Source organism: Macaca thibetana, chromosome 20 (assembly GCF_024542745.1).
Source record: "Macaca thibetana thibetana isolate TM-01 chromosome 20, ASM2454274v1, whole genome shotgun sequence".
In the NCBI taxonomy this organism is placed as follows: Eukaryota; Metazoa; Chordata; class Mammalia; order Primates; family Cercopithecidae; genus Macaca; species Macaca thibetana.
In genome coordinates this window covers 41,452,032-41,472,944 of record NC_065597.1, presented here as the reverse complement: position 1 = coordinate 41,472,944, position 20,913 = coordinate 41,452,032, and the positions used below count along the sequence as shown (strand labels likewise).

The window sequence follows — 20,913 nt, the reverse complement described above, 5'->3', positions numbered from 1 at the left end:
GGGTCTGAAAGAGGGTGTCTACTCTGACTCAGATGCTCAAACCCCTGCCTCCCTCCTACTCCCGACCCCTGCAGTTCTGCCTCACTTGTTCATGCTCCTACAGACCAGGGGTTCTTACTTCAGCATTACCCACATTTGATGCTGGGTCACTTGTTCTGGTGGGGTGGGGGTGGGGCTGCCTTATGCATTGTGGGATGTATAGCAGCAACCCTGGCCTCTACTCACTAGATGCCTCCAGGCATTACCAAATGTCCCCCAGAGGGCAAAATTGTTTGCTGCCAGCTCCTTATGGGACGGAAAGAAAGAAAAATGGCCTGTTACCTCTGGTGTAACTTACCATACTGTTTACTCATTCATTACATTTATTGTTTCTTGCCTATCTTCCCCCTAGGTGAGTGGGAGTTCCATGAGAGTGGCAGTTGTCTGTTTTGTTCACTGATGTATCTTAAGTGCCTAAAACAATGGTTGTCACATAGCTGGCCCTTCATATTTGTTTCCAGATGGGAGACTCTCTTTCTAGTGGTGGAACATTAGTTTTGCACTGTGTTGGAACAACCTGATGTAGTGAAAATGAGCCTGGGCAATGAAATAAACAGATTGGAGTTCAGTTCCTAATTGGGTCATGGATGAACTGTGTGACCTTGGGCAAGTGAGTTCACCTCTCTGGGTTGAATAGGTTTCCTCCTTTCTAGAACAAGTATGAGTCTGCATCGGAGAGTGGTTGCGAGGACTATGCATGATGGAGGACGAGGACTGACACATCAGAAGTACTGAATGAAGAACTGTAACATAAAAATGACAACAGTAATATATTTTTGTGGTTTCAGCACTCCTCAAATGAAACCACCCAGCCAACAGGATTATAATGTACCTGCTTATAACATTAGCCTTCATTTCTACCAAAAAGGGTGTGTATAAAAGGAAGCTTGGAAGATGAAAGTAAGACACTTGGATGAAGAGGTTTATGACTCTGGGGGGCTGTGAATTCCTAATGTCCTTTTGAGACATGTAGATCTTCTGGAGCGATGCTTCCCAATGCAGTAGCCACAATGCCAAGTGCAAATGATCACTTGCAATATGGCTAGTCTTTGAGATGTGTTTTAAGTGTAAAATACACACTGAATTTTAAAGACAGTGCAATACAAAGAATGTAAAATATCTCATTATATCTTGAAATTATACTATTTTAGATATACAGTGTTCCCTTGGTATCTTTGAGGACTGGCTCCAGGATCCCAGAAGATACCCAAATCCCCAGAATTCAAGTCCCTTATATAAAATGTCTTGTAGTATTTGCATATAACCTACACATACCCTTCTGTATACTATAAATCATCTCTAGATTCCTTGTAATTCCTAATACAATGTAAATGTTATGCAAATAGTTGTTATACTGTATTAAAAAGTTTTTTATTCTTTATTTTTGCTGTATTATTCTGTTTGTATATTTTCAGTCCACAGCTGGTTGACGCCGCAGATGTGGAACCTATAGGGAGGGCTGACTGTATTGAGTTAAGCGAAATATATTATTAATATTTCATCTATTTCTTTTCACTTCTAAAAGATGCGGCGACGAGAAAATATAAAATTACAAATGTGGCCCACATTATATTTCTGTTGGGCAGTGCTGCTCTGGAGAGTCGGCAAAAAGGGCAGAATGGAGCCTCCATTTTACAGATCACAAAACTGAGCACAGGGAATTCACGTCAAAGGTCGGGGCTGGTTTCACTCTGAGCTCCGGCTTTTCTTTTCCCACGCCTGGGCTGCCTGGTACCAGGACGAGCGTAACACGGACCTACAGTGTCCCCAGAAGGGGGCAGGCGTTCTGAGAGCCACAAAGGTGGGGTTCAACCCCTTGATGTCCACCGCCCCCCCACCCCCGCCGCGCAACCTCCCCGCAGAGACCTCCCCAGACAAAACAAACAAACCCATGGGTCTGGCGAACTGCAGCGGGGAGCGGAAACCAAGGAAGATCAAAGACCCAGCGGTTACCCCCTTCCGGGCCGCGCAGTTTGGCAGCGCGCCCCGACCCGGGCGGGCACCCACGGGCCCCTGGACGAGGAGATGCGAGAGATTGGCTGATAACGGGGCGCTTTGGACGTTTGTCGCCGCCAAGAGAGGGCTGGGCCCACACTGACCCGGGGTGCGCTGGGGTCTCCTCCTGGACTTCCCAAATAAGAAACTAGAGGAGTGCGCTGGTGGGGGGCGGGGCACGGGGCGGGTAATGAACACTTTCTGTAGAAGGTAGGTCGTGGGAAGACTGGGAAAAGGCAGCGCTGTCGAAGCTTGCACCTGAGCAGCTCAGGTCTCCGCTCCCGACCTCAGTTTCCCCATCTGTAAATTGGAGCCGCCGAGGCTCGCCCTGCCGGTTTAGAAGGAACCTGGAGCGGAGGGAAGTGACAGTACAGTTGGCGAGGGCCGGGGTGTTCTGTCCCAATACGCCTCCTGGAAAAGCTGCCCCGCGGGGTCCCCAGACCGCGGCTGGGAGCGCGGTCTGTGTCCGCCCCTCCGGTCCGTGCCCCGCCCCCGTCCCCGCCCCGTCCCCGCCCCGTCCCCGCCCCCTCCCCCGCCCCCGTCGCAGCCCGCCTCGCCTTTGATGCGCCGCACCGGCCAATGGGCGCGCGGGGAGGCGCGGGCCGCGGCGGCGGGCTGGGGGCTCCGCGCTCCGGGGCGTCAGTCGGGCCGCGGCGACGGCGGCAGGAGCGCGTCCCGGCTCCGCCTCGGGCTCCGCTCGGCTCGGAGGCTGAGGAGAGGAGGCGGAGAGCCAGGCGAGGCGCCAGGCCAGCGGGCCGGGCGCATGGCTTAGGGACGCTCCCAGCCGCCGCAGCCCCAGCATGGGGAAACTTCACTCCAAGCCGGGTCAGTGCCCCCGCCCGCGCGCTCGCCCCGGGCCCCGCCGCCCTCGCCGCCGCGGTCGCTAACTCTCTCCCTTCCTTTCTTTCCTTCTCCCGCCGCCGCCGCCGCCGCCTCGCGATGTGCCTGCAGCCGCCGTGTGCAAGCGCAGGGAGAGCCCGGAAGGTAGGGGCGCGCGGGGCGCAGACCTCGGGGATGGACGCGGGGGACACCGCGGCCGCGGCAGAACGGCCCAGCCCACCAGGTCTTATGACCAGGGCCACCCCCAAGCCCCAGTTCCGGCCACCGGCTCCCCAAGCCCGCTCCCGGAGCAGCCTTCGCGGCCCCTCCTCTGTCCCTTCTACCCGCTCCCCGCGGTCCTGCGCTCCCACCGCTGACCCTTAACCCCTCCCCCTCCCGCGTCCCTGCCCTCGGCTCCCAGGGCGCCCTCTCCTCAGACCCCCGAGCGCCTCTCCGCAAGACCCTGCCCCCTCTTCCTGCCCCCCGGAGCCTTCTCCCGTATCCTGGCTCCTGCACCTACTGCGGCCCCTCTCCTGACCCCCAGCCCTCTCCTCTGCAGTCCTGGCCACCAGCGCTCCCTGGTCTGATCCCCAAACCCGTCCTCCAGGGGTACTGCTCACCCCTCTTGCCCTCTTCTGTCTCCTCGCTCCTGGGGCTTCGCTGAATCCCCATTTACTTACCCGCGTCCCTCTCTTGGCTCCTGCCTCAGCCCGCGAACCCCCTCCTGGCTCCCGTGCCGTGGCCCTTCGCCTCCCACCGCGCCTCCTTCCCTCCGCGGGGGTAAGTTTTGGTCCCCGGAGCCAGACTCAGGGGCTTCATGTCGTCCCCGCCCCAGGTGACAGCTTCGCCGTGAGCGCTGCCTGGGCTCGGAAGGGCATCGAGGAGTGGATCGGGAGACAGCGCTGCCCGGGCGGTGTCTCGGGACCCCGACAGCTGCGGTTGGCGGGCACCATAGGCCGAGGCACCCGGGTATGATTCCCCACCCTGCCCCACCTCCTGGCCTCCTTTCAGCCTCAGAGATGGGTCCCCAAACCCATGCACCCCAACTCTGAGCACTTTCCTGCACAGCTTCTGGGTCTAAAAATCTCTTCTCAGCTGCCCCCTGCCCCACCAACGCGACCCTCTTCCCGGATGCCTTGGAGAACCTTGAAGTGCCCAGCTGGAGGCAGAGGGCTGCCTGGGGGAAAGGTCCTAGGTGGGGAGGTGGTGAAGGTCCAGTTGATGGGGAAGCATGTCTGTACCGGAGGGATTTGGGGACCTGCTCTGACTTCTACCTTGTTTCTGCCACCAGCATTCAAAGGTGGAGGTGGAGTAGGGGCTAGGGAGAGGGCGGTATTGGGGTGTCTGGGTGGAGGGTAGAGCTGTGCTAGCCCCAGGATCTGAATATGTTCTGATTGTCTGTGGCATTCGTCAGTGCCACCTGTACAGAAACCCCAGCAGAGCAGGCGGCCCTCTGGGTGGCAGATCTAGGGGGACTGAGACCTGGCAGACCCCTTACTTGGCACATGAGAGAGAGGGCCTCATTCTACTGTAGCCTGGGCACAGCCCTGAGCCTTCACCCCATGGGTCCCTGAGGCTGGAATTCGTGGAGGAGCACTAAGTGTGATGGGAATGAGTGAGTCCAGCCCCAGCTCCTGGCCTGGGACTTGGCGTTCACAGATGTCCTGTGAGCTCCGGAACTCTGCACGGGGCTTTCAGGCGGTCTGCGTGGAACTCGCGCAAGCCTAGGATCAAAGGATGAATCAACTTTTTGATGTGACATTTAATTTTTTTTTTTTTAAACTTAGAGGGGGAATAGACTGAGTCTCAGGTCTGGTTAGTTCTTTGGTCTTATCCATGGGCTGGGGAGAGGCCAGTGGAGACTTCAGATGTGTGTGTATTTGGGTGGTGGGACCTGGCAGCCCGCTTGCAGTGCTGGTGTCGGGAGGTGGACCTGTGGATAAAGTCAGTTCCTGTGTGTGGATGAAATAACCTCTGGGCCTGGGAGAAGCTCCCCTGTCCTCCTCCACCACCACTGCTTAACTGGGGGCTTCTCTGTCTTCTGTTGGCTTGGTTGGACTTGGAGCTGCTGTCCCCTAGTAAAGGTCAAATCTTGGTGGGTGGGGGGCACTGCAGTTGAGGCCCTTTAAAAACAGAACTACAAACCTTCCCTTCTTCTCCTGCCCTTTCTAGTTTTTGATCTACTTATTTATTTAAAGACCAACGAAAATGGTCTAATTTAGCCATATGAACAAATGCATTTGCAGCTCCAGACAGAGGCCCACTGAGTGGATTTCCATTAATCAAGTTTTGGGTTTTTTCAGCCTGTTTATTTTTACAAAGTATTCCTGCAGAATGACATTTATTTGCAGTCCCTCCTTTTTCTTTTTTTTCTGAACTGCCAGGCAGCTTGCTCCGTGCTAGAGGGAAAACTTGAAATACAACGAGGGCTTACTTCAATTGACTTTTATCTTCAAAGCCATAACAAATGTTACCCGCATGTTTTTGGTGGGTCTCCTTGGCATCCAGTCTGGGAGGATGGGAGGGAGGAGGAAAGAGGGAGAGGAAAACAAAAGTCTGTCGTTTTTAATTAAATAGTAGTGTTCCCAGCGAGAGGAATGCAGGCCAGTAAAAGTTACCATTGGGGGAAGTGAGGGAGGATGGGGAGGGGGCCCCAGCTTAAGTCTGTGGCTTTGGTGAAGTCACGGAATTCTGTTGCCTGGTTTCTTCCCCTAGCTGAGGACAGCATGGGATGGTGCCTGTCCCCCTCCCTCCCTCGCCCCCTCTCTCAGAGAAATGCTGAGAGGTCATTAATGTTTGTTCAAAGTACTTTTGAAGATGTGAGGCTCAGAGCCGTTGGCGTGACATGTGTCAGGTGGTTGGAGGGTGGGCCCCGGCCATCAAAGATGTTAAGCAGGGGGCTGGCCTCTGTCTCCTTGGGAGTTGTTCTTGCTGCTGGGGACCCAGACGCCTGGGTTTTCACCAACCTTGGCCCCAGATGGCCCAGCCAGTGTGTCTGCAGAGGTAGTGATAAGGAGTCAGACCTTCAGGGGGAGTCCAGGGTGTGGAACAGCACTCCAGGCGTCCTCCAGGTGATTTCAGGTGGTACCTGGATGAACATTTTAAATCTTAATAGTTATCTTTTTTTTTTTTTTTTAACCAGAAAAAAAAAATAGCTAGGACATCAAACCCATGATTTTGCAGATATTATTGCTTAGGATGAAGCTAAGTTAAAAAAAGAGTCTAATGTGAAGTCGATTCAGAGAAAAATATTAAGTACAAGTGGTCAAAATTGTGAATGTGGGAATGGAATGCCCAGTTTGGGAAGCACTGAGCTATTGAACAGGACAGCAATGGGCAACCCTCAGGCTAGTTCATTTCCTCGATTCCCTCTGGTGCCGAAGGGGTAGCTGGTAGGTTCTTCCATGATATTATCAGGATGTAGGAGGGCGTGGGCTGCAAAGTCTGCTGGTTTCCAAGGGCTGGCAGAGGTCCTCCCACCAACCCCAAGCCTGTTTTGGGGCTAGTCTCTGCCTCCAGTCGTTTATGTGGCCTGTCAACTAAGTGGCTGGAGACACAGTGGCTCATCCAACTGATATTACTGTTATTGCAATAATAACTAGTATTTATTAAGTGCCTATATGTGTCAAGCACTTTGCTTACATTATCTTAATCCTCCCCATAACCCTGTAGTGTTGACAGCCCGCTGGTGTGGACTGTGTGTTTCTCCCTTTCTGGAGCAGTTTCTAGGAGAAGCCATGTGTAGAGAAGCCCTGTGCCAGGGCATCCGCCTGGAGGGTGCTGCATACAAAACTCCCAGAGAGGGGGTGCTTCGAGATGAGCCAGTCGTGGGGCAGGCAGAAGCAGGATGGCCCCTGTTTGCCCTCTTCCTTCCTGACGGGATCTGATGAACTTGGGAAATGTCCCAGATGAGTCCAAGTTGCACACAGGGTCCTGAGATGTGAAAGGGTGACCATGCTGGCATTAAACTAAGCCTGCCCTCTTAAATACAGAAATAAATGAGGTCAGGCTCTGTCCTAGTTATTTGTCACCTGTGCAAACCATTTTACCCTTGTATACCTTAATTAGCTCATCTGCAAAATGGGTATAATATTTTCGTCCCTGGCGGGTTATGATGGGATTATAACCGTTGAACCTGGGAAGAAAGTTAACCTACTGGGAGATTCACTGAAGACATTTGTAGGGTTGGAGATGGGGGCCTACAAACAGGGAGTGATAGGGCTGGGATAAGAGCACCAGAGGCTCTCTGCCTCCCCCACTCTCATGGCAGGCTCACTTGGAGGGATGCAGGCCAAGGGCTGGGCTTTTGCCCTTTCCATGGGGACATGAGCAAGTCCAAGGGAGTATGGGCTCATAGGAGAAAAGGAATGAGAAATGGGAGGCACACGAGTACTGTGGAAGAGAAGCAATAAACTGACCAGCACACACGCCAGAGAACACTGTGTTAAACAGAATTAGAAAGCAAAATAAGCATCATAAACTCAGACAACGGAGGATGCTGGAAACATGAAGCAGCAACAGGCAGTTAGAGAAGAAAACCAATTGGAAACACTGGGTGTGGAAAATAGAATGGACAAGTGAAAAAGCTTAATAGATTGATTAAATAGTGCAGGGGACTCAGGTATCAGGTGGGAGACACTTGGTGAAGGCCTGTGTGCCTCTGTATACACTCACAGGCCGATTGTAAATATGTACAACCAGATTTAAAACAATCTCCTCCCCACGGCCCCGATTGGCCCTTTTGTTCTTGTACAGCAGAGCTGCCCGAATAAATAGGCTGAGAGCCATGGTGCAGGCAAGCCCGCCTCTGGATCAAAGGCGGCTGCCAGGCAGTTTGGTAATTTGGCTGGGGGCACCTAGTACATTTGGATATTTGGAGAAGATGAGGAGGGTGCAGGCTTACATGTCCCACGGGGACATGTGGGGTTGGGTGATGAGATTGGAGGCTGGCCCAGCTGTTGCCCGAGCGCCGGATTCCAAGGGAATTACCCTTGAATGATACCAGTTGGCACAATTAAAAGGCCCCATGTCTTTACCATATGGAAAGTGTTAGGCTTCTTTACGTGGTTTCAAAGCTATGTGCTGGGAGGTGGGCTTGACATTTGAGGTAGAGCATAAATTAAATATTTGGTGTTTCAGGATTAAAAGATGATTTGCTTTAAGGCTGGAGAAGGACTCAGGGTGGAGGTGTTTGGGCTTTGCTCACTGGCATTTTCGAGTTCTCCAGGGAGGGTCCCCTCTACTCACGGGCACCAGGGCCAGCTGCCTGGCCCAGCCTGGGCACTGTCTTTCCTCCTGGGGGGTGGGAAGCAGAGGCTGGGAGAGCTTGGGCTGGGCAGAGTGCCGGGGACTGAAGGGACCTTCTGGTTTTCCATAGGTCCCACAGGATGGGTGGGTGGCAGCCATGGGTGTCATCTTCTTAGTGCTTTAATGGGTCTTTGTGATGTGGTCTCTGGTAGAAGCTTCGAGGAGTGTCTTGTCCTCACTTTGAGACTTTTCTTCTTGGGGAAGGAGGCACCCCTGACCCAGACTATGCATGCCTTCTGTTCTCTAGAGCCCAGGAGCACCCTCTTCATTCACATTTTTGCAGGAAACCTGGGGGAAATCAAATCCAGGAGGCACCTGCTATGGGTCCTGCAAGGTCCTAGAACTCAGGGGACATTTCCTCTGCTCGCCCAGTGGGGATGTTGGAAGGTAGGGATGGATGGATCGATGGACAGTGTTGCTGTTTGTACCAGGAAGCTCAGGTACACTCTGGGATCAAACCAGCTCCATGAGGGCATGAAACATCAAGGCTGAACTGTCAGCAGCAAAAAAAGAAGAAATAAATGAAGACACCCTCCCTGCCTCCTTTTTCCCCAGCTCCTCTTCCCTGGTCAGCTTCTTCCCTTTAATTCCTGCTTCCAAATTCCATCTTTTCCCAGGTCCTCCTGTCTGGAGTGGAAGGGTAGAACCAGGCCTTTTCTTTCAGGCACTCAGCTTAATGAATTAATATAAATTGTTATCAATAATTCTTTGTTTTTTTTTTTTTTTAGAGACAGTTTCACTCTACCACCCAGGCTGGGGTGCAGTGGCGTCATCATAGCTCACTGCAGCCTCACAGTGATCCTCCTGCCTCAGCCTCCCGAGTAGCTGGGACTACAGGTGCACGCCACTGTGTCTGGCTAATTTATTTTTATTTTTTCGTAGCAATTGGGTCTCGCTTTGTTGCCCAGGCTGGATTGAACTCCTGACCTCAAACCATCCTCCCACATCAACCTCCCAAAGTGCTAGGATTACACATGTGAGCCACTACACTTGGCCTTGTTATTAATTATGAGTTAATAAGTCCCTAACTGGGCCAGGCTCTGGGAATACAGTGGAGAATAAGAGAGACGTGGTTCCTGCCCTCCTGCGGCTTCCAGTCTGATGAAGGGGGCAAAGCAACAGTGAGCACCCAGGCCCATTCCTAGGACTACACAGAGGCACTCTGGGAGGGAGGGGGTAGGACGGGCCACTGAGGCTGAGGAAAGAGGAGGAAGGAGTTGGAGATTGGGGGAAGAGCTGACCAAGGCCCCAGGCTCAAGCTGCCCTTGTAAGATGGGGTAGGGGGTTGCCAGGAGGCTTCTGTGTGGAATCAAGTGGGTAATCAAGAAGGGAATGTGGCCTCCAAGTGGCTCTGCAGCCTGTGGGAACTGGAAGTCGTTCCTGGCACTGTCTGTGGAAAGCCTCGCACGTTGGTGGCTCTTGGCACATCTGAGTTACCTGTCTGTCCCTCTGGACAGGTATGTCTGGTGGAGCAGGGTGGGCAGTCAGTGTGCTGCCCCTGTGTCACGGACAGGTCCTTGGGGGCACAACTCGGCCTATTTGGGTGGGTGGCCCTGCTGTCGTGTTGGGGAGGAGGCTAGCCGCAGGACTGCAAGCCCAGCTGTCAGGGCTACAGGGGACCTGTGGGGTGGGATTGCTCCTCAAGAAGGAGGCACTTCAGGGACCAGGGAACAAGAGGGAGTGACCAGCGAATCCCAGAGAGAGCTCATCGTGCCCCAGAGCTGTAGCGTGCCTGTGCCTATGGAAAGAGGGTCCCCCATGTGGGCTGAGCAAGGCTGTCTGACACAGGATGTGCAGCCCCCCTGGCACTGGTGAGCCAGGTGCTCTGGAATCCTCCTAGCTCGGGGGTCCTGCAGCCTCGCCCCATGGCTGTGAATCACAACATGCTTGGATTTAGATGCTTTTGGATTTTTCACATCACTTGTTGGATTCCAAACCAGGCACTTCCGGCTGCCTCCCTGCCTTCCCTCTCTCTTGCCCACTCACACGTGTTCTTTTTGCCGCTCTTGTCTCTCACAGACATTCTTTCTCTTCTCCCTCCCCACCTCCCTTCCCCCTCCTCCTCCTCCTCCTCCTCTCCCTGAGGAAGGAAAAAAATTCAGTCTCTCACAAACAAAATATCTGCCATTCCGTCGGAGGGAGAACTGAGGCAGGAGCCCAGAATATCCTGGAAGGAACGCCAGCGAGAGTTGAAGGCCTCAGTTGTTTAATCTGGAAGGAGGACTTTGATGTCACCCTGCTCCGTTTATCCTGGGAAGCTTCCCGCTGCTTCATGGCTTCGACTCTGCGCGTGAAGGATGACCGAGCTCCTCCAGGGGCTGGAGGCAAGCCTGAGCAGCCCCGAAGGGCAGCCTGGTGATGCTGCGCTCCTGCCAAGCCCAGGTGGGGTGGAGAACCTTCTCTAAACAAGCACTTCCAGAGACATAAGTAATTCTTTGATAGCTTCCTGGGAAGGCAGAAGGGAGCTGTTTAGCCGTGTAGGCACCAGTCGTGGGGCTCTGGGAGGAAAGCCTCAGGTCTCTGCACTGAAGTCATCCCCAGCCTCAGAGTGGTGGCGGCGTGGCCCGCCGGGGTGGGTCCTGGATGTGTTTGTTTAGAGGGCTCTGAGGCATGGGTCTGGGCTTCGCTTTCCTTACTTGTTAAGTCACATGGGCTGTGGCATGTGTGTGTGGCCTTGTGTGTGGTTGATGCCTTTCAGAGGACACCAGGGTATTGAGAGGGCTTCACATTGGTGTGGCCTCAGCCAAAGACTCCCTGCCTGGGCTTCAGATTCTCCAGCTGAGAAGTAGAATAAAATCATGGTAATTTAGCACTGTCTATTGAGTGCATTCATTCATGCATCTGCAGTAGGGTTTTTTTTTTTTTTTTTAATTTAGAGATAGGGACTCACCATGTTGCCCAGGCTGGTCTTGAACTCCTGGCCTCAAATGATCCTCCTGCCTTGGCCTCCCAAAGTGCTGGGATTGCAGGTGTGAGCCACTGTGCCCAGCCCTATATATATTTTTTAACTTTTATTTTAGGTTCAGGGTACATGTACAGGTTTGTTATATGGGTAAATTGTGTGTCACAGGAGGTTCGTGTGCAGGTTGTTTCATCCCCCAGGTAATAAGCACAGTACCCAATAGGTAGTTTTAGATCTTCAGCCTCCTCCCACCCCACACCCTCCAGTAGGCCCCTGTGTCTCTTGCAGCAGGCATTGAGTACCTGCTTTAGGCCAGGGACACCTAGAAATGCTTGGTACCTAGAGTGAAGGCCTTGATTTCATGGAAGTTAGCATCTCATAGGAAAACAGAAATATTTTCATAAACAAGTTGTGCAATTTAAGTTGTGATATGTGCCTCCAAAAAGTACTGGATGTTTTGAGAACATGTACCAGGGGTCAGAACTCATCCGGGGTGTTATTCATTCCACAAATACTTTAATGCTTTCTCTATCCCACGTGCTGTGCTTAGGGTGTTGTGGAAATTGTGAGGACTAGGACATAGTTTTTGCCTCTGTGAGAGTGGAACTAAGCTGTCCCTATTGCCTTTCATCAATTTTTCTTCTCTTATTGCATTGGTTAGAATCTCTCATACTCTATTTAACAACTACCAAGTATGATACTTTTTGTTTAAGAAAGCTTCCTTCAACTCCTGGCTTTCTGAGCTTTGTAAAATCAGGAATAATTATTGAATTTTGTCACATGCTGTTGGGATGCAGATGGAATGGATCATTCTTTGCTAACATGGTGTGTGATTTGTATGCTTGATTTACATTGCTGGATTTCCTAGTGCAACCTTCTTGGCCCTGCAAAATTCTTTGTCATGATAGATTATTCTTTTAAATGTGACCGCATTTGATAGGCTAATATTTCACTTTGAATCTTTGCATGAAGTACTCAGTGCAAGTTAACTGTTAAAGTATAAAACCATAAGGGAAGCACAGGGCTGTGGAGGTTGGGGAGAGTTTTTTTGAAGGAGGTGGGCATGTGAGTAGGGATTTGAAGAGTGGTAAGACTGTGATCAGGGGTTAGAAACTTAAGGACCTACAGGGGCCAGAGAGGTCATATGAATGAATGCCACAGGCTCAGTGGGAGACATCTGAGAGGGGTGGGAACCGGGGTGACCCTTGGGGAACACACACCCTGCCTCAAGGGGGCAGTGCCACTCAACTCCAGCCAATCACTGCCATGTGGGAATATGACCCTGGTGTTGCCACGTGGGCTGATCATTAAGAAAATCCAGCTGTCTGGATTTTTATGTGAAACTTTTCCAATTTAAAAAATTATTGTTAACCAATTAAAATTTTTAGAAAACACTTTTTTTTGGGTGACTCAGACGACTGGATTTGGCCTGTAGTACTCTGGCTTGTGTTTGCTGATTTAGACCTTTAAGATTCTGATAGTGGTGGTGGTAGAGAAGTAGTATGTTAGTGATAAAAGGACACACGAGTGAGTATCATATGCACTAAACATTGTGCCTAATACATAATGCATTCTCTTGTAGAATCCTCACAACTGCCTTAGGTATTATTCTGCTATCACATAGATGAGGAGTCCGGCCCAGCAAGTTAGAGTCACTAACCCAGCCAGGGAGAGGTGGACTCAGGCTGCATCCAAGGCAGAGAGTGCAGGCCAAGCAAAGCCTCAGTGCCAGGAAGCTGTGCACAGTATATATCAGTCTGGTGGGAGAGCAATGTGGGAGGCACAGGAAGGGTAAGTAAAGATGTGGGCTGGGATGGGAGGCCGAGATGGGCGGATCATCTGAGGTCGAGACCAGCCTGGCCAACATGATGAAACCCTGCCTCTACTGAAAATACAAAAAAAAAAAAAAAAAAAAAAAAAAAAAAAAGCTGGGCATGGTGCAGTCACTTGTAATCCCAGCTACCTGGGAGGCCGAGGCAGGAGAATTGCTTGAACCCAGGAGATGGAGGTTGCAGTGAGCCAAGATCATGCCATTGCACTCCAGCCTGGGTGACAAGAGTGATACTCTGTTTCAAACAAACAAACAAACAAAAGATGTGGGCTGGGAGACTTTATGCTGAAGACCAGCATGTGCCCATAGAAGGTGCCAGAGGTGTGCTTAGAACTTATAGAATCAGACTTCCTGGGTCCGAGTCCCAGCTGCACCTCTCCCCAGCACGGTGGGGCCAAGTGATGGCTCATCTCTGATTCTCAGTTTTCACATCTGTAGAATGGGTAGAGTAATGGTTCCTACCTCATGGAGTTGTTTTAAGAAATGGGTTCATTTCAGCAAGTTAAAGAATAAAGAAGATGTCACCCCTTCTCTCGCAGCTTGCCAGTGTTGTTTGCTAGTGATCACCCGGATGTGTGCTAAGTGTGGTACCAGTGTGCTAAGTGTGGTGAAGGAAAAGGATGGGGAAGGAGAATAAGGGAGGATTCTACTTCGGATTAGGGAGTGATGCGTAAGTTGTTAAGACCCAAAGAATAAATAGGAAATAGCTAGGTGATGAAAGGTTTATTAAAAGTATTACAGGCAGAGGGCATGGAATGTGCAAAGGCCAGGAGGCATGCAGGGTTGGTACACAGAGAAAATCTTTAGCTGCCTTCTCGGTGTCTGACTTGGAACCACATTCCAGTCTCTGAAGTGTAACGGCAGAACTATGTGGTGCAGCCGTGGGGAGTGGGCAGTGCCTGCTGGGCTGGGTGGTACCACTGTATGTTGCATCCTGTCACGAGGCCTTGTCTCCTCGCTGCAAGTCTTCCATGAAGTGTTACTGGTGTCTGGACTCCAGCTTTCTGGTCAGATTGGAAGAGGTAGGGAAGAGAACCTCTCAGTCACAAGAAATAGTGTCACCCTGGAGCGGATTGGCTGGCTTGCTGGGCTGCCCAAGCCTGCTGGCCTTGAGCATAGAGCTGGGGCCCTGGGGAGGGGGGAGGTAGAGCATAAAAGGACCCTGTTAGCAGGATGGGGCTGTCTTCCCTCAGGCCACAGCCTTGCTAATGGACTCAGGCCGGAGGATGTTTTCCTAACTTCAGAAGGCTGTGTGGGCTGGTGGGCCCCTCACTCAGAGGCCTTGGCTTGCGGTGGCTCCACTGAGTGGATTTGGGGGTGCTGGTGTGTGGTGCCATGCTCATTCCATGCCTGGTTTCCAGAGGGAGCCTTGTTCCAGGACAGTTTTTGACCCTGACTTTGTTGTTTTACCCTTCTTTCCCCCTTCAAAGGCAAAAAGATGATTGAAGAGAACTACTATAATCCAGGAACAAAGTTGCCTTTTCAGCGGGCACTGGGGACTTTCTCTGCTTGCTCCCTGCCCTGGAAAGTCCAAAGGTACCCACTGCCTCAGCTGGTCCTGGGTACATGCCTGCTTTCTCAGTGGCTGCAGGCTCAATGTGCCCATGAGCTGCCCACTGTGTGCATAGCCCCGTGCTGAGCCTGGGAGCAGCAGCCCGAGGAGGAGGTGGTAACAGTGTAGCTGCTGCTTGCTGCATGTCTGCTGTGTGCCAGGCTCTGAGCCAAGCACTGTTCATAGTGCTGGCTTCTCAGAGCACCGTTATGAGGCAGCTGTTATTATTTTGCCCATCTTACCCATAGGGAAACTGAGGCTTTAAAGAAGTCAACCACCTTGCCCAAGTCCCCTTGGCTTGGAAGTGGAATCTTGCTTCAGCAAGATTCAAATTCAGATCAGTGTGATTTTAGAGCCATCTTAAATCAGTTTAGGTGAGTTTTTTTTTTTTCCAACTGTATGTCTCAGCCCCATTCATTGTTCATGACATCAATTTAGTGACCAAAATGAAATAGAAAAGAGTAAAAATATGAGAAAACATTATATATAGTAAGAGTAAATATTGTTTTATGTAATTTTTTGTTCTAGTTAAAAAAAATGTATACACACACTTCACACACACCTATACCCAAACCCATATACATATATCTGTATCTATCTATCTACAGCAGAGGCACATTGTAAAATATAATTCTTACTATAGGTCATAATCAGAGTGTTAGAAAAACACTAGTGTGGGTCACTGGTGCAGGCCCTGAGCCTGATTGCCTGGTTTTGAGCCCTGGCTGTACTTCTCACTAGCAGTGTGACCTAGGGCAACTTTCCTGACCTCTCTGTGCTTTCTGAGCTGTTTGGTTTGTTGACTTTTGGGCCTGGGTCAGTGCTCCCAAGGATGCTGTGGGTTCTTGCTGCTGGTTCACTCCCTTTGCTTAGGGAATGAAGGGGATGAGCAGTCCCATGGGGGGGGCCCATGGCTTCTCCCCTGAGAAGCCAACAGCAGCAGCTTCATCCCAGGAGAAAGACAGACATGGCTGAGTTGTCAGGGGTTGGACACAATGCTGTGCTGGGAACCCTGAGCCTGGGGGTGTGTCCAGCTTAGCTATGAGGTATCTGTTATGACCTCTCCTGCCTTCTGCTTCCTCCTCTCAAATGCATTAAAGGAAAGGAGAAGGTTTTGTTTCTACTGCTGTAAAAAAAAAAAAGTCAAAAAATTAGTGACTTGATCACTGTATGACTTGCTTGAGAGTATGCACTTTGGGCAGAGCCTGGGAGGGTTAAATTGCCTGTGGCTCCATGTGGCACAGTTAGGGTGGCTCTGACAGCAAGGGTCTGACTGCAGCAGCTCCAGTTGGGTGACATGTCTGGGGCTTCAGTTCTCTTCTAGTTGGCCTCACCTCGTGGGTAGCTTGGGCTTCCTCACAGTATGGCAGTCTCAGGGTAATCCGATTTACATGGTGGCTGTCTTTCCCAAGAGTATGGAAACAAAAACTGCCAGGACTTTTTAAGGTTTAGGCCTGGAATTAGCAAAAACACATTCTCTTCATTAAAGCAAGTCACAGGTCCAGCTCAGATTTAGGGGAAAGAACTACACAGGGGCATAAATACTGGGAAGTGGGATTCACTGGGGGCCATCCACACAGTCTACCAGAGAGTAGGTGGTCTCTTGAAGAGGGAGTGGAGTTATAGAAAAGGACTGAGATGTGTTCCTTGAGTTTAGAATCCTGGTGGTCACAGTTGGGTCTGGCAGGAACTGTCTTGGTGAAGTGACAGCAGAGGTGAGACTTGGGTGGCTCACGAAGGGACTGAGAAACGTGCAGGGGAGCAGAAGCACATACTTACAAGAATATTCATGGCTGCATTTGGAAGAATGAAAAGTTTGTGACAATTCAAACATCCATCCCTAGGGTACAAGGTAACAGTGGTGTGGACTTCTCATTGAGCTCTCTGCAACTGGTGAAAGCCCAGCGAGTAAGGTCCTCTCTTGCTGACAGGAAAGAGACCCTGAAACACTGCTGAATGAGCAAAGCAAGTGCAAAACATTCATAGGCTGTGGTCCTGTTTCTTACAATGTGCGAAAGTCTATGCAGGCCTGTGTCACTATGTATCTGCAGGGGCATAGAGAAAGAGCTGGAAGAGTACACTGTCAAGGACTGTTTCCCTGAGGAGTAGAGAATTTCGCTTTTCATTTTCTACATTTTTAGGTTGTTTGACTTAAAAAAGTGAGCATGTGCTACTTTTTGTATTTTTCAAAAAGGTGATACATTTTAAAAGTGAATGACAGATGAGGAAACAACGTGTGTAGGCAACTCTATGGAGAAGGTTTGCCAGAAGGAGTGGAGAGAGAAGACAGCAGCCAGAGGGTGTGGGGTTGGGGAGGACTCGGTGTGGCCGAGGACCACCTACATCCGAACCTCTTGGGTGCTGTTCAAAGTGTGGAGTCCTTGGGGTTTCCCAAGCCTGAGTCAGAACCTTTCTGTACTGGGCAACAGCTGGGCCGACTGGACCCTGAAGGAAAGGTGACAGGAGGGTGCAGGAGTTGGAGAGGGATGAGGAGGAGGGCATTCCCCATTTGTAGAGTAGCGGGACCTAATGAGCGACCCTACAGAGACACCAGCACAGGCCCTCACTCCTGACAAGCTCTCGCTCCGTGGTTCTCTCTCCTCTTCCCACATCCCCGAAACTGTAGCTGCTTAAACTTGCAAATGGATTTAGAGCTTCCCTGGCAGTCATTGACACTTGCCTCTTTTGAAAAGACTGCTAGGTCCCCCCCTGTAGAATGGGAAGAAGAAGGGGCTGTGGAAAGGACCTCTAGACTGTGCTGACCAGTAGAACTTTCTGATGATGGAAATGTTCTGTGTCTGCATTGTCCCTTCTGGGAACCTGTGGCTTAGAAGGTGACCACTGGGACTCAGAGACTGCCTTTTAAGATATATTTTATTTGAATGAATTTAAATGTGAACTTAAATAGCCCCTCGAGGCTAGTGGCTACCGCATTGGACAGCACAGCCCTGGACGCATGGAGAAGATCCTCTGTGTCAGGCTAAGCTCAGTCCTCAGCGGGCACAGCCCTGGACCCATGGAGAAGATCCTGTGTGTCAGTCTAAACTCCATCCTCAGTGGGCAGGGAGGTGTCAAAGGAGTGATTCACAGCAGGTGGTCGTGGAAAGAAACCGCTCCCCCACAGGAAGCACTGGTTAACCCTCTTTGGGGCCTGTCCACGGCCTGCTCCTTGTAACATGGCTTTGTTCAGGCTTGGTGGGGGTGGCCCTGGCTGGCCACAGCCATGGCCATGGTGAGGAATGATCATGATCTTCCTTCTAGATGGTTGGATTGGAGCACCTTCTCGTGATGTCACAATTCGGGGCCTTTCTAGCCTTCTTAACCCTGGAGGTTCTGCTCAGCAGCTGCTACTGGGGTTCTTGAGTGAGGACTCGTCCTCTTGGCTCTGGTCTGGGGCATTGGAAGGTAAACTCCTTGCTGGGTTGGAGGCAGCAGCACTGAGTGGGTGGCTGTTTTCCAGCCAGGATTGACCCAGGGCTTTATGGCTTGCAAAACCTTCCTCACAGGGCTTTGACAGGCATTTAATATTCACAGAAATGTGGCCAGGATCAAAGTTATTACTATGGGGAAACTGAGGCCAGACTGCAAAGTCCACAGGGCAGGTTCTTTATGGCTCAGTCTTGTATCCCTGGGCCTTTTGCCCTGGTTGGCACATGGCAGATCCTCAAGAACATTTTCCAGGTGGATGAGGCTCAGAGGGACCATGCAGCTTGGGCGGAGGGCACACAGCTGCCGAGGGGGCAGGGATTCTGTTCTGTTCCATCTAAGTCCCCACCTCTTTTATGGAGCCAGGATGTTTTGTGCCTTTGAAGAGAGCCTCTGCCCCTTCAGAAAGGGTCCTCACCTTTTTCCTTTCCTTAAATTAAGTCGTACGCATGGTTAAAAAAAAAAAAAAGAAAATCCAAAATAGTACTAAAGGTATGCAGTACACAGGAAGCCTCCTCCCACCTCCACCTCCCAGCTTCCCCCTTTGGAGACATCTGCTGTAGTGGGCTCCTCAAGATACTTCTAGCCATGCCCTGTTTGTGCATGCTTATCCCTGCACTGACAGCAGAAGCTGTCTTGGCCAACAAGACCAGGAAGCATTGGTTTTAGTAGATTAATTGAAAAATTCATTTAAGGTGGGAACCATACAAAAGTGATATAGAGGCCAGGCCTGGTGGCTCACCCCTGTAATTCCAGCACTTTGGGAGGCCAGGGCAGGCAGATCACATGGTCAGGAGATCGAGACCATCCTGGCTAATACGGTGAAACCCCATCTCTACTAAAAATACAAAAAATTACCCAGGTGTGGTGGCGGGGGCCTGTAGTCCCAGCTACTGGGGAGGCCGAGGCAGAAGAATAGTGTGAAACCGGGAGATGGAGTTTGCAGTGAGCTGAGATTGCACCACTGTACTCCAGCCTGGGCAACAGAGTGAGACTCTGTCTCAAAAAAAAAAAAAAAAAAAGTGATATAGAAGCCAGGTGCAGTGGCTCATGCTTGTAATCATAGCACTTTGGGAGGCCAGAGTGGGAGGATTGCTTGAACCCAGGAGTTTGAGACCAGCCTGGGCAACATAGTGAGACCCCATGTCTTAACAACAACAACGACAACAACAACAACAAAAACTAGCAGGCATGGTGATGTGTGCCTGTAGTTCCACCTACTTAGGAGATGGCTTGGGCCCAGGAGTTTGAGGCTGCAGCGAGCCATGATCGTACCACTGCATTTCGGCCTGAGTGACAGAGTGAGACCATGTCTCTCAACAACAACAACAACTACAATGGAAAGTGATACAGACCTTAAATATTTCCTTTTAACTTAAGATTCATGTATACATCTGGCTCTGCACCTTGCTTTCTTAATATGTAACTTTTTAAACTTATCTTGGAAATCATTTCATATCAGAATGTATAATCTTATTGTTCTTCATGGCTATCAAGCCTTCTGTTATAAGGATAGACCATCATTTATTGCATTGATTCCTTACTGCTGGGCATTCAGATCGTTTGTGGGCTTCTGCCTGTGGTCGGCTTTAGAGCAACAGTGTGCATTTCTGCTTCCACCCCTCCCCCTGTGCCCCCGACGCACACTGCACATCCTGATATGATCCCCGGGTATGGCTCTGCTATGTTTCTGGCAAAGCTGGAGTTTTTCCCTCTGGTTGGTGTCTACAAAATCAAGGAGGAAAGCAGCTTCAGGGGGAGCTTGTGGTTAAGTAGATGCGACCTTTCTCTGTGGATCCGTTGGGACTCTGGGTTTCAAGCCCATGTCAACTGTTTCATACAATCAAGTTCTTGGCTTGTGTAACCAGGGAGTGGAGTTACAGCTGGATCCTTGAGCCCAAGCTGTGTCCCAGGACAACAATCTGTGTCTTCATCTCTGCTTTCTTTTAGATTGGCTTCATCCTTAGGCACACCCTTCCCAGGTAATGGCAACTTGGCTCCCAGCAGTCCAGGCTTCCAGCTTCAGCTGTTAGAGAAGAAAGTTCCAGCAAAAGTCCAGGCAGAGCTCCCATTGTTTTGACTTGGGTCGCATCCCAGAACCCATCCCTGTGCCTCTGACAGTCCTCAGTCACATGCTTGTCCTGGAGTGGAGGCTGGGATCACCCCCTTACCCGCATCCCTTGAATCTCCCTGATGAGAAACTGACTTGAGAGGAGAGGGCTGTAGAAAGCACACTATGTGGGTGGAGCCAACAGCTGTGGATGGCCTGGTCCCTGCAATCAGAATCACTGAACAAGGCTTTGGTCAGCAGCTGGCAAGGCTGGGTAAGGACAGGGCAGCCAGGTAGCTGACCATTGATCCACCTATTTCTATCATATCTTGGAAGAGCCTAGGTAGGTTTGCCACCTCCTCCATGCAGCCCACCTGGGTTACAGCCTTCCTTTCAAGCTTCTCACCTCTCTATGATGATCACAGGTTGATGATTTTTAACCCTCAAGGAGTGAGTAACTTCCCTTTTGGGAATCCACTGAATCTCATGTGTCTCTCTCCTTAGACAAATACTCTTACATCGGTCACTCCAATTTCAGGGCACCCATGGCCCCAGGTTAGGAACTCCCATTTTAGTTTTTATGGCTTTGGCTTTTTTTTTTTTTTTTTAAGACTTCATCGCATTACTTCACTCCTTTTTCCCTTTGTGATCTCCCAATTCGAGGGGTGCATGGAGCTTAGGACCAGGCTTCAGACTTGGGTTTATACTGAACTATGTTGATGTTGGGCCTTAGTTTTCTCACCTATAAAAAGAGGAACAGAATGCCCACCGTTTGGAGTTGTTTCAAAGATTAAATGATGAAGTAATGCATATGGCCATTGAAGTGTTAGCTTGCAGTGAGCACCCAGCAGACATACTCAGTAGCCCTTTAAGGCCTCTGGATCTGCTGCTGTGTTCTGGAAGATTCCCAGTAAACCCTTCTCCATTTCTTTGGGGCCGAAAATAGCACCTGGAAGGGGCGTGGTTGCCGTTTGCCGGATGAAGATGTTGAG

The 20,913-nt window shown here is 50.8% G+C and overlaps 1 protein-coding gene across 1 annotated transcript in view; it reads left to right on the top strand.

Annotated features, from left to right (window-relative positions):
* The first annotated feature begins 2,675 nt into the window (after positions 1 to 2,675).
* The window catches only part of NKD1 (NKD inhibitor of WNT signaling pathway 1), an 84,039-nt gene continuing 65,801 nt past the window's right edge, over positions 2,676 to 20,913 (top strand). Inside the window, exons 1-3 of the mRNA XM_050774801.1 lie at positions 2,676 to 2,859; positions 2,986 to 3,018; positions 3,689 to 3,822. Of these exons, the coding sequence (XP_050630758.1) occupies positions 2,835 to 2,859; positions 2,986 to 3,018; positions 3,689 to 3,822 (192 nt within the window). The 5' untranslated portion in view covers positions 2,676 to 2,834. The remainder of the gene's footprint in view (positions 2,860 to 2,985; positions 3,019 to 3,688; positions 3,823 to 20,913) is intronic.